The sequence below is a fragment of the Gymnoscopelus braueri genome, assembly GCF_963280865.1.
Source record: "Gymnoscopelus braueri genome assembly, chromosome: 10".
In the NCBI taxonomy this organism is placed as follows: domain Eukaryota; kingdom Metazoa; phylum Chordata; class Actinopteri; order Myctophiformes; family Myctophidae; genus Gymnoscopelus; species Gymnoscopelus braueri.
The window spans coordinates 33,542,712-33,558,295 of record NC_137611.1 but is presented as its reverse complement, the minus strand read 5'-3'; the positions used below and the strand labels follow the sequence as shown (position 1 = coordinate 33,558,295).

At 41.4% G+C, this 15,584-nt stretch overlaps 1 protein-coding gene across 2 annotated transcripts in view; it reads left to right on the top strand.

The window, feature by feature from the left end:
* Positions 1 to 15,584, top strand: part of pkn2a (protein kinase N2a) — a 44,991-nt gene that overhangs the window by 8,463 nt on the left and 20,944 nt on the right. For both annotated transcript variants that reach the window (XM_080440956.1, XM_080440957.1), the window contains exons 3-4: positions 1,866 to 2,027; positions 7,487 to 7,622. In XM_080440956.1, the coding sequence (XP_080297082.1) occupies positions 1,866 to 2,027; positions 7,487 to 7,622 (298 nt within the window). The remainder of the gene's footprint in view (positions 1 to 1,865; positions 2,028 to 7,486; positions 7,623 to 15,584) is intronic.

Genomic DNA, 15,584 nt, shown 5'->3' with positions numbered 1-15,584 from the left:
AATATTTGGGTCAAAGTGTAGAAAGATATTTTTGTTAAATTTAGAAGAAAAAAAAAAGTGCTTACACATAGCGGTATACGGTGTACAAATGGAAAACAAATACAACTTAAGCCAAATGAATTACACATTTTTTTTGGAGAAAGGGGTAGAGGGGAACAGGTCCCGGCTTTAAATGTATAAAAATGTATAGGTCTTCCAGGTCTAAATAGGTAAAAAGAAAAAAACGCCATTAGAGGCTCACACTCTTTAACAGTGCAAACTTTTGAGTTTGCATAAATAGTGCAGAATTTCTTGTGTCTTATACATAAAACGCCATGGTGCTGTAAAACTGTGGAACTGGGTAAAACGTTTTACGAGTTTGAGCTGTTGTCAAACCACATTGTCAAATTAAGTCCAACCAAAATCGAACATAGGATGCTGTGATTATGTGCCAAAGCATAATCTGGTCATCTACCAGTGTGCTCCATACTCAAAATAAATGTGAGAAGTGCTGTTGCATGATAATAGTAACCATTACACATAATATAAATGTATCATCAACCATTCATCCAATTTGAAACTTCAATATTATTTATATCCATTTCTTTATCAATATTTTATCAAAGCAAATCTTAAGACTTGTTTTTGTTTTCTCTTTAAGAAAAACTTTGCATGCTACCCAGTTGCCGCTGGTACTGGCCCTCTGGTGGGACATCACATTCACTACTGTGTTTTAAGATGACCTTTTTAAATCTGAACCCATTCTGGAAGTTACTAGTTTCTAATCTCTCATTAGTTAAGATGCCTGCTATGAAGATGCAGGTTAAGCAATAGTACAAACACCAAAGTCAGATAGCCTCTCTTAAGTTTGGAACACTTTACTTTGTTGGAAATGATACATTTTAGGATTAGACTATTTTAAGTGAGGTTTGATCTAGTATTTCAATCATCAGAACTTAGCACAGATCTGTGCAATCACTTTGCTGTGATCAGGCCTACGTCTTATTCTAATTAACAGTTATTGGCAATGCTTTAGTGCTACATTATCACTGCAATGAGTTGGCCCTTGTGAGTAAATGGAACGGTCATAGCCTGTTTGTGTTAAGATATGTTATTCTATCTGGAAAGATTTAAACTAATGTAGACAGGGGGTTGGTGAAATAACAGTCATCGATTGGCTCTGAGAGGCTGTTTACAAATGAATGGTGATCTAATTGGACTAAACCCAGAGCAGCTTCTTTGAGCAGGCATGGATTGACTGCTATACTTTGTCGCACGAATGTGTCGCGCACCGAAAATTGCAGATCTACAAGCTCACAGTGCAAGCCTCCCAGTGGATGGACATGTGAACTTGTAGATCTGCTACTTTCAGTGTGTGACACCTTCGCACGATGGATCATAGGCACAACAGCGCGACGGGCGACTGCTGTCTTGACCTGCAAGGAAAGATGGAATAACTCCGAAAATGATTGTCAAACCTATCCATGTTCAACGACAACAAACTATACGATTTGACATTAATCAACATTAATGTATTAAGAGAACCAATTACCCAATGAATAACTGTCCACAGCGGCATATCTTCTGAGATGTATTGCCACTGCTTTGGTGTAGTGTCCACTGTCGAATAGTGGTTTTGATAGTCGAATACTAGACGCAAGACATGACGTGAGTCGGATTCGGGTCCTTTCCATTTGGTTAGTGCACTCCCAGTATCTGGAAACTTAACGGTGTATGTTCTGCACTGCAGCACGGTGCATCGAGCATCCTGTACTGACCCGCTAAATCCAGGTGTATTGGTTGCACATCCAGAGAGTTAGGGTAGGTCTAAAAAAGCCCTGATAGCCCTGTTTTTTTACTCCTCCTTGTCCTTTTATTTTCCTCAGGGGGATGCCGGTATGCTGGTATCGGAACGGCTAGGTCTGGGAAATAACCTGGATCTGTCGGACACCATGGTGCAGCAGAAGCTGGATGAGATCAAGGAGCAGATCCGTCGCGAGATCCGCAAGGAGCTAAAGATCAAAGAAGGGGCAGAGAACCTGCGAAAGGTAACAACTTAGTGCATTTATCTTATGTTGCTTACAACAGTAAGGACCAACAATTACCAGCATATGATGAACATGTAATGCATAGTAGCTCACTAGCATCGCAGACTAAAGTCTGAGTTTAAAATCTGAAATCCGGGGGAAAAAAACCTGTCAAGCACAGCAACCTGGCACACTGAGTCCGATGCGTATTATTATATTAATTGCAGACAATTTCGCAGAACGAAACAAAAGAGTCATCATCAAGCAGTGATGAGTTTGCTATGAACAAGAAGAGTTTCACCTGCTGGTCAGAGCTTTCATAGCTGTGGGATTATCCCAATCATTTCAATTTGTTTAATTCAAGGCCCAGCTTGATGCTCTGCTATACTGGAGTGACATTAACCCATTAAGACTGGGAAAGCATCTGTCATTTTTTATTTTAACCACTATTATTTTATACATTGGCTATTCAAAAATAGCAGATCTACAAGCAAACCGAGTGCCACGCTATGAGCTATCTTTGAATATATGTTTTTTTTAAAGCAAACACATTTATTTTGTTCCAGGGACCTCCAGAAGCAAAGATTTGAGTTAAAAATGTTGTTTCAAAAGTTGGTTCAGGATTTTTCTAAAATAGCAGATCTACAAGCTCATAGCGCAGAACTCGGTGCTGCACTATGAGCTTGTATATCTGCTATTTTTGAATAGCCCAAAGTATAAAATAGTGGTTATAGCTAAAATCTAAAATGACACAGATGCGTTCCTGGATTGAATGGGTTACAAAGAAGACCACCGCAATCCTAAACAGCGGCTGACACACACACACACACACACACACACACACACACACACACACACACACACACACACACACACACACACAAAGGCGTCACTTGTTAAAAAGAACAGATCTGCAAGCTTACATTTTCAACGCGTTGTGTAAACTTGTAGATCAATGATATTTTGGCTACCAACTAAAGCTGTCAACGAATATTCCATATTCGAATATTAAAAATAAAAGAATATTCGACCATAGAAATTAAGGTTCGAATTAAAATGAGCTCCCGTGCGACTGGGCGCATGTAACCTTAAACGGCAGCTGGTCTCTCGAGATCACAGAGCCGTCAGTCTGACACAAGTCTCCCCCCAACGCTTTACTTCATCATATGACGGTGTCATGCGTGAACGACAACCGATCTACAAGTCCACAATGCATCGCTGGTGCAACGCGTTGTGGGCTTGTAGATTAGCTGTGTTCGCCACGCGATACCCTCATACAACGAAGGATAGTAGATCAGCTACCTTGCTGTAAACACACAGACTTCACATGGCAGACACACACACAGTAACCAGACTCGCTCGTTGATCTGTAGTCGGTTGTCGGTACTAGAACCTGCACACGTTTAACCATCACACAACGTCACTTTAATTGATTGAAAATTAGGTCAAGCTGAAATGGGTGATTCATTATTTGGTAGTGATGGCAGACAGTTTACAACGAGACTCAACCAAAAAAGCGATGTAAAAACATATGGATTGTTCCTCGCAGTAAAACCCCCTCAATTGTCATATTTCTCTTGTAGTCTACCTTAATTTGATTTTAAACAAATAGATTGTTTTGATTATAATGTTATATTAATCATTTCGAGGTAAAGACTGTTCCAACTTCCATCACAGCACAATGAGCACATCCTTAGAGCGATGCGTCTCCGTTCTCCAGATAAGTCCGGGCTTGTATCTAAACCCTTACAGCTTTATTGGCTATAGAATAAAATAAGTATGAAGTAATCATTAATTTGATCTTGCAAAAGAGCGCATTTCTCAGCACCAACCATGGCCGGTGCATATAGAGAAAGAAAGAGACCTTTGATGTGTTTGAATTAAGTTTTACTGCATACAATATTTTATATAAGAAATCATTTACATTCGAAATTCACACACTTGTGTCGTCCCATTTGGAAAAGTGCATGCATTTTCTCAATCCACAGGCTTCATTCTTCAGGGTAGGCTACTGCATCAAAACCAATGCAACATACAGACAAGATGATGGGAAAAATGCAGAAAATTTAACCGGGTCCGAAATAAATAATGACGGCCAAAAACGTCTGAGGCAGTGGGCAAAGATGATTGACACATTGTGAGGTCGAATACAATTTCTTTCGTGCTCCGAAATTCAGGAGCTCATAAATCAGGCATAAGCGGTCTAGTTCAGGGGTTATCGAACCTTTTTATACCACGACCCAATTTTCTGGGGAATTTTTTTGGGTGACCCCACACTTTATTTATTATGCAATTTCAAAGTGGAAATAAAGAATATCTTAAAATAAAAGCATACATTGCTGGCCAGCCTGGCCTTATAATTATTAGAAAATGAAATGACAGCAGTGATTCCTACTGATTTGTAGGCCTACTTTATCAATGAAATGGATGAATAATATTGTAGTCAATCAATAAAAGCAGCGGAAGTGTTTCTGTACACACATTCGTAAACAGAAGCATATTTAGCCAGAACCACCAGAGTTTCTGAAACCAGCTCTCGATTTTATCTTTTGCCACCGACTGTGTGCTTTTCTCCATCCCGGCCGGGGGGCAGCTGTTGGTAACTGGTCGTGGTCGGGTTGTCTGTGAGCATGACTCGCTCGGTAATGTTACATCGCGATCACGATCCGTAAATTGAGCGGTTTGTTGACTCAAATGCCGATTCGGGGGGCTTATTGTGTTTGCTGGCACATAGGCTACAGCAGATAATATACACAGTGAAACCTCCAGTGCCAATTTACCAGTGTTAATTTAACTCTTGAGAAGGTACAAATGGAACCATGGTCCAAATGTTTTCTCGCTCTCGGAGTTACGAAAACTCCTTTAAGCCACCTGGCACCCGCTCATATTGAACTTCATTCCTGCCATATTATTACTATATTGTTTAGTTTATGAACAGGTAAATCAGTTCTGTGTGCCTCTGCAAGGGCTTGTGTGTGTTGTCTCTTCCCTGTGTTGCTGCTCTGCTGGTTCACGGTCGGTATACCCTCATACAACGAAGGATAGTAGATCAGCTACCTTGCTGTAAACACACAGACTTCACATGGCAGACACACACACAGTAACCAGACTCGCTCGTTGATCTGTAGTCGGTTGTCGGTACTAGAACCTGCACACGTTTAACCATCACACAACGTCACTTTAATTGATTGAAAATTAGGTCAAGCTGAAATGGGTGATTCATTATTTGGTAGTGATGGCAGACAGTTTACAACGAGACTCAACCAAAAAAGCGATGTAAAAACATATGGATTGTTCCTCGCAGTAAAACCCCCTCAATTGTCATATTTCTCTTGTAGTCTACCTTAATTTGATTTTAAACAAATAGATTGTTTTGATTATAATGTTATATTAATCATTTCGAGGTAAAGACTGTTCCAACTTCCATCACAGCACAATGAGCACATCCTTAGAGCGATGCGTCTCCGTTCTCCAGATAAGTCCGGGCTTGTATCTAAACCCTTACAGCTTTATTGGCTATAGAATAAAATAAGTATGAAGTAATCATTAATTTGATCTTGCAAAAGAGCGCATTTCTCAGCACCAACCATGGACGGTGCATATAGAGAAAGAAAGAGACCTTTGATGTGTTTGAATTAAGTTTTACTGCATACAATATTTTATATAAGAAATCATTTACATTCGAAATTCACACACTTGAAAAAAATCGTCCCATTTGGAAAAGTGCATGCATTTTCTCAATCCACAGGCTTCATTCTTCAGGGTAGGCTACTGCATCAAAACCAATGCAACATACAGACAAGATGATGGGAAAAATGCAGAAAATTTAACCGGGTCCGAAATAAATAATGACGGCCAAAAACGTCTGAGGCAGTGGGCAAAGATGATTGACACATTGTGAGGTCGAATACAATTTCTTTCGTGCTCCGAAATTCAGGAGCTCATAAATCAGGCATAAGCGGTCTAGTTCAGGGGTTATCGAACCTTTTTATACCACGACCCAATTTTCTGGGGAATTTTTTTGGGTGACCCCACACTTTATTTATTATGCAATTTCAAAGTGGAAATAAAGAATATCTTAAAATAAAAGCATACATTGCTGGCCAGCCTGGCCTTATAATTATTAGAAAATGAAATGACAGCAGTGATTCCTACTGATTTGTAGGCCTACTTTATCAATGAAATGGATGAATAATATTGTAGTCAATCAATAAAAGCAGCGGAAGTGTTTCTGTACACACATTCGTAAACAGAAGCATATTTAGCCAGAACCACCAGAGTTTCTGAAACCAGCTCTCGATTTTATCTTTTGCCACCGACTGTGTGCTTTTCTCCATCCCGGCCGGGGGGCAGCTGTTGGTAACTGGTCGTGGTCGGGTTGTCTGTGAGCATGACTCGCTCGGTAATGTTACATCGCGATCACGATCCGTAAATTGAGCGGTTTGTTGACTCAAATGCCGATTCGGGGGGCTTATTGTGTTTGCTGGCACATAGGCTACAGCAGATAATATACACAGTGAAACCTCCAGTGCCAATTTACCAGTGTTAATTTAACTCTGAGAAGGTACAAATGGAACCATGGTCCAAATGTTTTCTCGCTCTCGGAGTTACGAAAACTCCTTTAAGCCACCTGGCACCCGCTCATATTGAACTTCATTCCTGCCATATTATTACTATATTGTTTAGTTTATGAACAGGTAAATCAGTTCTGTGTGCCTCTGCAAGGGCTTGTGTGTGTTGTCTCTTCCCTGTGTTGCTGCTCTGCTGGTTCACGGTCGGTTGGAGTTGTATGTGTGTATGAGGAGTGAAGTGGTCGTCTTTGACGTCAAAATACAATCAAATACATTTTTGGTGGCGGCACCTTCCTGCGACCCATAGTTTGAGAACCGCTGGTCTAGTGTAAAGGCACTGACCATAGTGTCTTGGGGGGTTGGGGGGCTTTTAATGAATAAATATATATGAATTAATTATTTTCCATATTAATTGTGCTTACATGTGATGTTAGATTTATTGTCTACATGAGTTTCCTGACCAGGAAGTGTCATATAAACAGAGTATTATTTCTGATCAGGTCTGGGAAATTCTTGCATTCTAAATGCAACACAAATTGGCTGAATTGTGATTTTTGTGATTGTGTCGCAACTCAGCCAATCACAATCGCTTTCCTAGACAGGCACAGGGTATCAACACCAGTTAGCTGGAATTGTTCTGTTGTTGGCTGGCTCGATTGTGTCCCATATTCTCGACCTAGAGAAAACTACAACCGACATCACCTGAAAACACTAGGGTTAGTGGAGAAGGAAGATGCTGAAGAGAGAATTTGATTCTAGGGAGAGGGTGATATGATTACTCTTGAAGTGATAACTTTTCTCTTTAATAACATTGTTCTTATTTATTATTTTCTACACCCGTAACTGTGAAAACCTGCTCACATACGAGACCCTTTTGCTCTCTTAACTCTATTATTTTCTACTCTTAAGGTGACCACGGACAAGAAGAGCCTGGCCTATGTTGACAACATGTTGAAGAAATCTAGCAAGAAGGTTGAGGAGCTGCATCAAGAGTTGCAAGAACTCAATGCTCACATTGTGGTCAAAGACCCAGAGGAACTACTAGGTAACTATACAGCGAAACTCTGTTAACTGAACTCTGAAATGATAAACATTGACCCTCGAGGACAGTTGTTGGAGGACACGACAACCACCTAGTCCCTTGAAAATTTGACAACTATAGTAAATGAAGTATACAATAGCCATATGATGTTGTACTACTGACTGTATAAACATAGGGTTTGCAAATTCTAAAATGCAGAGCTGATCTAAAACACTTTTAGGTAAGCTCTTAAAGGGGAATTTTGGACCACGGTTTTCTTACATTTTCTATGATGTTAGGATATCTTAGGATGAATGGTACAGTAGAAGAATGTCATAACTCCATCCCGGGTCCGCCACAGCTTAAAACGTGCGCCAATAGGCCTTGCGCTAGATCGCGTATTTTAATAGCTTTTTCTTGTTTTTTTTGGGGTGAAATCTGACGTTCATTGTGACAGAACACTATGCAACCGAAAAAAAAACCGAAAAAAAAAAACGGAAGTCTCGCTAGACAAGATTTCAATCTCGAGATTTCAATCTCGTCTAGCGAGACTTCCCTTTTTTTTTGCAGTGGGTCATCTGTCAGCTGTGGCAGACCCGGGATGGAGTTATGAAAATGTTCTACTGTACCATTCATCCTAAGATATCATAACATCATAGAAAAGGTAAGAAAACCGTGGTCCAAAAATTCCCCTTTAAGTTAAAGTCAGCGCTTATGTGTAAAGCATCATTTTATCATTTGCTTTGGCAATGTCTTGTGACTTTTGTCAGAAGACTTAACAATCCAAACAAATACCTTTATGAGCACACACAAACACAGAGAAACGGTGAGAGAGACAGAGCATATATTCACAGTCTTTTGAGGTGACTCATTCTCCAGAGGCTGACATTGTTGCATTCCACATTCCACCAACTGTTACAATGGGGCTGATGATTGTTCCACTCGGAGGCTGTTGAAAGCTCGCTCCTGTGAATTCCTGTCAACAGCAAAGCAATTTTTGGAGAGCGTTACTCCAATAGGCAAAGACGGGGATTGTGTGAATGATTGCTTTTCTGTCTGCTCCACAGCTAAATCCGGAGTGTGGAAGTGGACCTGTAAGGGCCACTCCGGATTTTACTATGTACTGTACTGTTGCATTCCCTGTTCAGTTGACATAAGGAAGTCGAGCTGGGGAAGTTAGGTGTGTGTGTGTGTGTGTGTGTGTATGGAGGGGGGGGGGTCCTCTGTCTTGGTAAATGGTTGTCTTAAGTGGGAACAAATTTAGCCTGACTCAGTGACCTCTTATCTGATGAGAGAGGGCTTTTGTTCACTGACACAGCGCCTGCGGAATGTCGCCGGCCGCCGCAAGACCATACAGAGGGACTGACCAGGGTTCAGTGCCAAAGTCATGAGACAAGCTGTTGAGATGTACCGTTGGTTCTCGAGCCAGAGAGAGAGAGAGAGAGAGAGAAGGAGTTGTCATTGTAGAATGAGCAGGGAGGGGTTCCTTTTGGCTCCGTGAGCAGCCAGAGTGTGTTCTCGTGTTCAAGGAAGAACATAGGCATGGCTCTGGTTATTCTCCACCTCTCAGCTGATGCCAGAATAGGACTTGCTTGTCTTCAGGTTGTGTGTCTGTATAGTGGGAGGTGCTGATTGAAGGCCTCTAGTCCAGTGGTTCTCAAACGTTTTAATTTCAAGGACCCCCCAGTTTCATATGTATTGGGTCACGGACCCCATAACTCTGAGGGTTACAGACCTGTAAGGGTCCATTTGTTTCCTGACTATCATTAAATTAGCTGGGGATCCCACACTTCAAGGACCCCTGGGGCTACCCGGACCCCACTTTGAGAACTACTCCTCTAGCAAGACCTGTTCACTCACTATGTTTTCATGAAAAGAAAAAAAATAAGAAGGAAAAAAAGGTGTTAAACTGACCCCTGATCAGCACTTAAAAACAACAAATATGAATCAAATTCATGTAATCCTCCCACACCCCATGCAGCATGGCATATTTCCTGTGCCAAAAGCACCCTAGACCGGTGGGGGCTGTTTGTCTCCGACTGTGATATAATTGTTTGGAGAGTATCGTCATCACACATCCTCTGATCGGATCAGCTCAGATCAGCTCAGGGTAGTCTGGGAGGGAGGTTTCCCCTTGTCGACTCTCCAGCAGTGACATCAGCCTGTGGGCTGTCCAGTAGCTCAGAATGAAAGTTGTTCCTCTGGCCCAGCGTGGGCCAAGAGGAGCGGAAGGGAGGCCTTCGAATGCTTGACTTGCTGCCTGTGACCTCTACCAACCCCCCGGGCCCTCCCACAGGGAAGGGAATCCCAGTGCATATGTGTGCTGTTCTACATGTGTGCACGTGTAGCAAGAGTCACACACATTACCTACTGCCCTGACTCGTGCATGTGGTAGAGAGAGAAATGCCGGCACGTACATGGGGATGAGGAGCAGTGGTGTAAAGTAACTAAGTATATTTACTCAAGTACTGTACTTAAGCACAATTTTGAGGTACTTTTACTTTACTGGAGTATTTCCAATTGTCTATACTTTTACTTTACACTGACTACAGAAGGAAAGCGGGCAGTGTGAATATGCTTACTTTCTATCATAACATGAAACAAAAGTATTAATCCTTATTAGTACCTACAGTACGTACATACATACTATTTATTATGTAATCATGCAGGTGACCCTTGCATTCAGAGGGCTTATGATAGACCATCTGAATGTGAGGGTCATCTGCCATAATTTATAGTCTTAAGTATTGTCTCAATTTTTGGAAATCCTTTGGATTTTCAGAACTAATTGTAACTACAGTATGTTTATGTTTTTGTTTATTAAAGGATCCCCATTATAGACACATGAATGAGCCTCTAGTCTTCCTGGGGTCCTGAACAAAGCAATACAATACAGATGTACAACTAAAAATACAAATTAAAGTAAAACAAAAAAAAGAATGAATACAAAAAGATGAATTAACATTATAAAATCAAATCAGTGAGTTTGAGAAAATTTGTTCTTGGTGCTGTTCCTGTTCTTAAGCTAGACGGCTTATTTGTGCTAATAATGTTCCGCTGTAGCATTAGAAGACTCGCCGATCATTTCTGTTCAACCATTAGTCATGCCAGATGTTCATTCATATAGCTAATAATTGTCCTGTATGAACAGCCTATTGCCAGATGAGCTGCTTTATTCTGAGCAACCTGTAACTTTTTCAAATCTGATTTTGTAGCTTACGACCAGATTACAGGGCAGTATTCTAAATGTGACAGAACTAAAGAGTGAATAAGAGCTTTCATCATTGAGGGAGTGATGAAAGCAGAACACTTCATAGTCATACCGATTCCTCTTCCCATTTTGATGACAATATTGTTTATGTGTAGAGTAGACCAAGATAATGAGCTATCAATATGCTATTAGTGTTGATGAATCAGGGAAGTCAAGACTGAGGGGTTGAAGACTAATTGTCTCCGCCAGGCCGAAATGTTTTACCCTCCGTCCGTCCGTCCGTCCGTGTGTCCGTCCGTCCGTCCGTCCGTCCTGTCTGTGTGTTACCACAAAATCTCCGGCACCGTTGGCCCGGTCGCTGCGAAACTGTGCACACACACTCCCTGGATGCCAATTCAGAACCTCTGCCTCAAATTTTTCACATGGGCCTGTTATAGCGCCACCAGGAGGCCGATTTGTGCAAAACCCATTTTTTCCCATTACTCCTACAGTTTTTAACCAAACCTCATGCAAATCGGTACACAGTATCTCTATAGTCACGTGATCAACCCTGATCTGTCCGATTTCCCATATTCCATCCTCATTGGCTAAGGTTACCATCCAAAGTTTGCAGGATTGGTCCGTTTTGAACAAACTGCCTCAAATCATGAACGCAGCTTGCCATTTCCATAAAATTGCACACGCACATTCCCACTAGGCCGAGGAAGAAATGGCACTTAAAACTTTTCACATCAGCCTCATGGTGGCGCTATAACAGGCCGATTTGCATTTTTAACTATAACTGCACCGATCTGCGTGAAACTTTGCACGCCTACTCCCTAGAGACCAAGGAAAAACATCTGCACTGCATTTTTTACATCTGCTTTTTACAGCGCCACCAGGAGGCCGACTTATGTCAAATACATTTTTGGATATTAATCCTTCAGATTTTATCCAAACATCACGCAAATCGGTACACAGTATCTCTATAGTCATGTGATCAAGACGCATCTGTCCGATATTTCATATTCCATCCTGATTGGCTAAGGTTGACTTCCAAAGTTTGCAGGATTGGTCCGTTTTGAACAAAATGTCTCAAATCATGAACGCGGCGTGCGATTTCCGTGAAAATTTGCACGCACATTCCCACTAGGCCGAGGAAGAAATGCCACACTTTTCACATTGGCCTATTATAGCGCCACCAGGAGGCCACAATAACTTACCTGACCTGGCGGAGACCTGTGCTCCGAGGAGCACTTTTTCTAGTTTTCTTGTCATTTGATGCATTTGTCAACATCAAAATGTATTTTTCTTTGACAACGGCAGACCCATATAGGATGTGGCAGGGAAAGACAATATATAATAAGAATAGCATTTGCAAAAAGATGGTCGCATGACACATTGATGTATGGTTAAATGACAGTGCTCTCTACTGTGGCATGAAGATGATCTCCACTACTAGGCTCTACAGCCTTTTTTATCTGTTTTTTGTAGATTCACTTAACAAAGGGTACTGAAGATACACTAATTCAATGTAATAAATGGAAAAGTAGAGCAGAGCAAGTTGTCCTTAGCAGAAGTCAAAGCAATAATACAAAAATACTGTGATTATGCAAGTCAAAGAAATAATACAAAAATACTGTGATTATGCAAGTCAAAGAAATAATACAAAAATACTGTGATTATGCAACCATTTATTATGTTCCTAATTTGGATAATTAATATGCAAAGCAATATATCATAATATTGTCTAGTTTATACTGTCTCATGATAAGTGACTCTTGAAAGTTGTTGAAGGAATCCACAGATGCAGTGAATTAACGGTTTATTTTAACTCATTATCTGCCAAAAATGTTTATAAACGTTTTTGAGAATTTAGCTATTGCCAAACAAAAACGTTTATAAACGTTTTTGGCAACAAAAAAAATGTTTTACAAAAAAAACAACTAAAATTATTCTTTATTTTTGGGGTTTTTCAGTTTTTCCGTTCGTCCAGGAGAACCAGTAGATAACATTTTCCAAAAAGTTGTGCTCCATTCACTTCAATGTTAAAAAATACACGAAAAAAAAAGCTTAGAAAACACTGGCAGTCTGTGGGGGGTAAAAAAAAAACTCTGTCAGTTTAAGAGTTAAGTAACCTTACCGCCCTATCTGGGCCCATCTGTCTGTTGGTGTGACGAGGTGTTCTGTCAAGAAGGGCATGTCTAGTTGTATGTATGGAGGCCAGTATTTATTTCCTTTTTTAGCCTCTCCTTTCTGTTTGTAAGAGGGGGGTTGTCCCAGGGAATGGACATCCTCCCCTCCTGCCCACTCACAGAAACTACAGCAGAGATGCTCTCATGTAATTACAGCTATTAGATGAATCACTTAGACTTCATTTAGGTTGAGTGAATCACAAGCTTCCCTTCCCTCATATCCTGCAGGTGCTCAAAGGTACCATGCTCTTTTTTCAATGAATCATTTAGACCACCTGAGGAATCAGGCACAGACCTCCAGAAAATAGTTCTGTTATCAAGCCTTAATGCACTCCCCTGTTCTGCAAGCATTGGAGCCTACATCCACTTGTGTATCTGTCTGGCCTAATATTTTGTAGGTTCTACTGATTCATTGGATTTGGATTTCTGATTGATCTATTGTGATATATGTGTAATGTTATACCAGTTTTGGGATTGTGAGTTGGCGGAATTAGATCCAGCTTGATGAATAAGGATCTCTCACCCTGTTGCCTGGGCTCCTGAACTGAACTGGTGCTGCAAGCCAGGAGAAGTCTAGCAGGTTTTTTTTAGGCCCACCTCACCTGTGTGTGTGAAGAAGCCAGTCAGTTTGCACCATGCTGCTGCAGTTGGCTTGGGGAGGGGTTTGCTGTGTGCCGTTCGAGCCCAGACATGAAAAAGCCAGTGAGCTCATCCCTCAGTACTGTGGTCCAGCTGAGGTGATAGAAGATGCATTTGCTCTTTGAAGTGTGTGTGTGTGTGTGTGTGTGTGTGTGTGCGTGTGCGCGCACACGTGTGTGTGTGTGTGTGTGTGTGTGTGTGTGTGTGTGCGCATGCGTGCTCGCTCGCGTGTGTGCGTGTATAATATATATATAATATAATTTGTGTACACACACGCGCACACGTGTGTGTGTGTGTGTGTGTGTGTGTGTGTGTGTGTACTCGCTATACACGTTGTTAGAGTACCCATTGCGATACCCTTTACCACAGTACTAATAATGTTATATTATGTTACTGATCGACTAAATATGGAGATACAGGGACCTCCATATTTGGAGTTCTTATGTTCCACGACGCCGCTAACACACTTATAATTGGGCAGCGGCACGGTCCGGGTTGGTTAATCAGGGAAGCCAGTGCCCACACTCGCCCCAAACACACCCGATTCTGTGTGTCCTCCGCAGACCCACGGAATACAGATACAGATATTCTGACTTCCTTTTTTCCAGACATTCTCGTTTTTTTTGTTTCTCAGGAACCGTTGGTCTGACCAAATTGTCACTCGGCACTGCACACCTCCAGGTCACATGGGAGACACACAGCAAGTTTAAGGCCGTTGTGGTGTCTGGTGGTGCCTGAGTTATGCCCTGGACAGTCAGACACACACACACACACACACACATTCTGGTGTGTGTATAATATATACAGTATATATACATACATACATACACACACACACACACACACACACACACACACACACACACACACACACACACACACACACACACACACACACTGTATATATCTCACTGTGAAGAATAACAAGCATGCCGTATTCGCAATTTTGCATGTACTGTAACGTGACAGGTGGTTGTCTGCAAGTTCACACTTGTATTGTTTTTGTCCCCTCAGAATAGAGAAAGCCCCAGGGTTTCCCTCTGTACTGTTACAGTTGGAATCGACTTCCCTGCTCCTGTAGGGGGCTTATGCCTGATTTATACTTAGTTTCGCGCCAATGTTGTGCATGAAAATAGCGCTGTGACATGTAAGCTTGTAGATCTGCTATTTTTGGTGTGAGACACCAGCGTGTAACTCAGTAGATCTGCTATTTTTGCTGTGAGACACCAGCGTGTAACTCAGTAAAAACCAGGCTTTAGTCATTTACAGGAAAGCACCCAGGAGTACAAAAGACGACTCCCTTTATCAGTAGCTTTCTTTGCAAAACATTACAATTATTCAGTGCAGCACCAGGTGCTATTCCTTGAAGATAATTCCCCTGTGCTTTATCATTGTCAGCTTGCACTTTCTTGCTGCTTTGTTTTCTGTATATTGGTATTGTGCACACTTGGCATAATACTAGCACTATAATGCAGACTGTCCTATCCCCATGTAAACTTCTGGAAAGTTTAACGCTTTGTGGTCATTGCTGCCAACTCTAACATTGGAAGTTGTTTTTAGACTCATTTTATGGTAAACCTTTTGGGACCACCTGAGTGTTGGTTGGCACATTATCATGTGTATTATAAGCTTTGAAAGTACTGCATATTCTTGAGTGCTCTGAGTCTTCTGTGAATCTTCCCGAGTCTAGGGTAGGGCTAGAATAATAGAACAATGCCCAATTTATGCTCTGTCATACAATGGTCACAAACCTGTGAGCTTGACGACAAAGTATATACCAGGTTTTAAGAGAGACCTTAATCTCTAATGGAGTCTTCTGCTAACAAACCTGGTCAAAATATAAACAGCAGACATGTCAGGATACATTAACTAACTGCTGAATTTGGGGCGACCCGATAGCCGAATGTTTAGGGCGCACATCACATGAGCGCGAAATACCTTCTTCAGCGTGTCCAAAGTCTG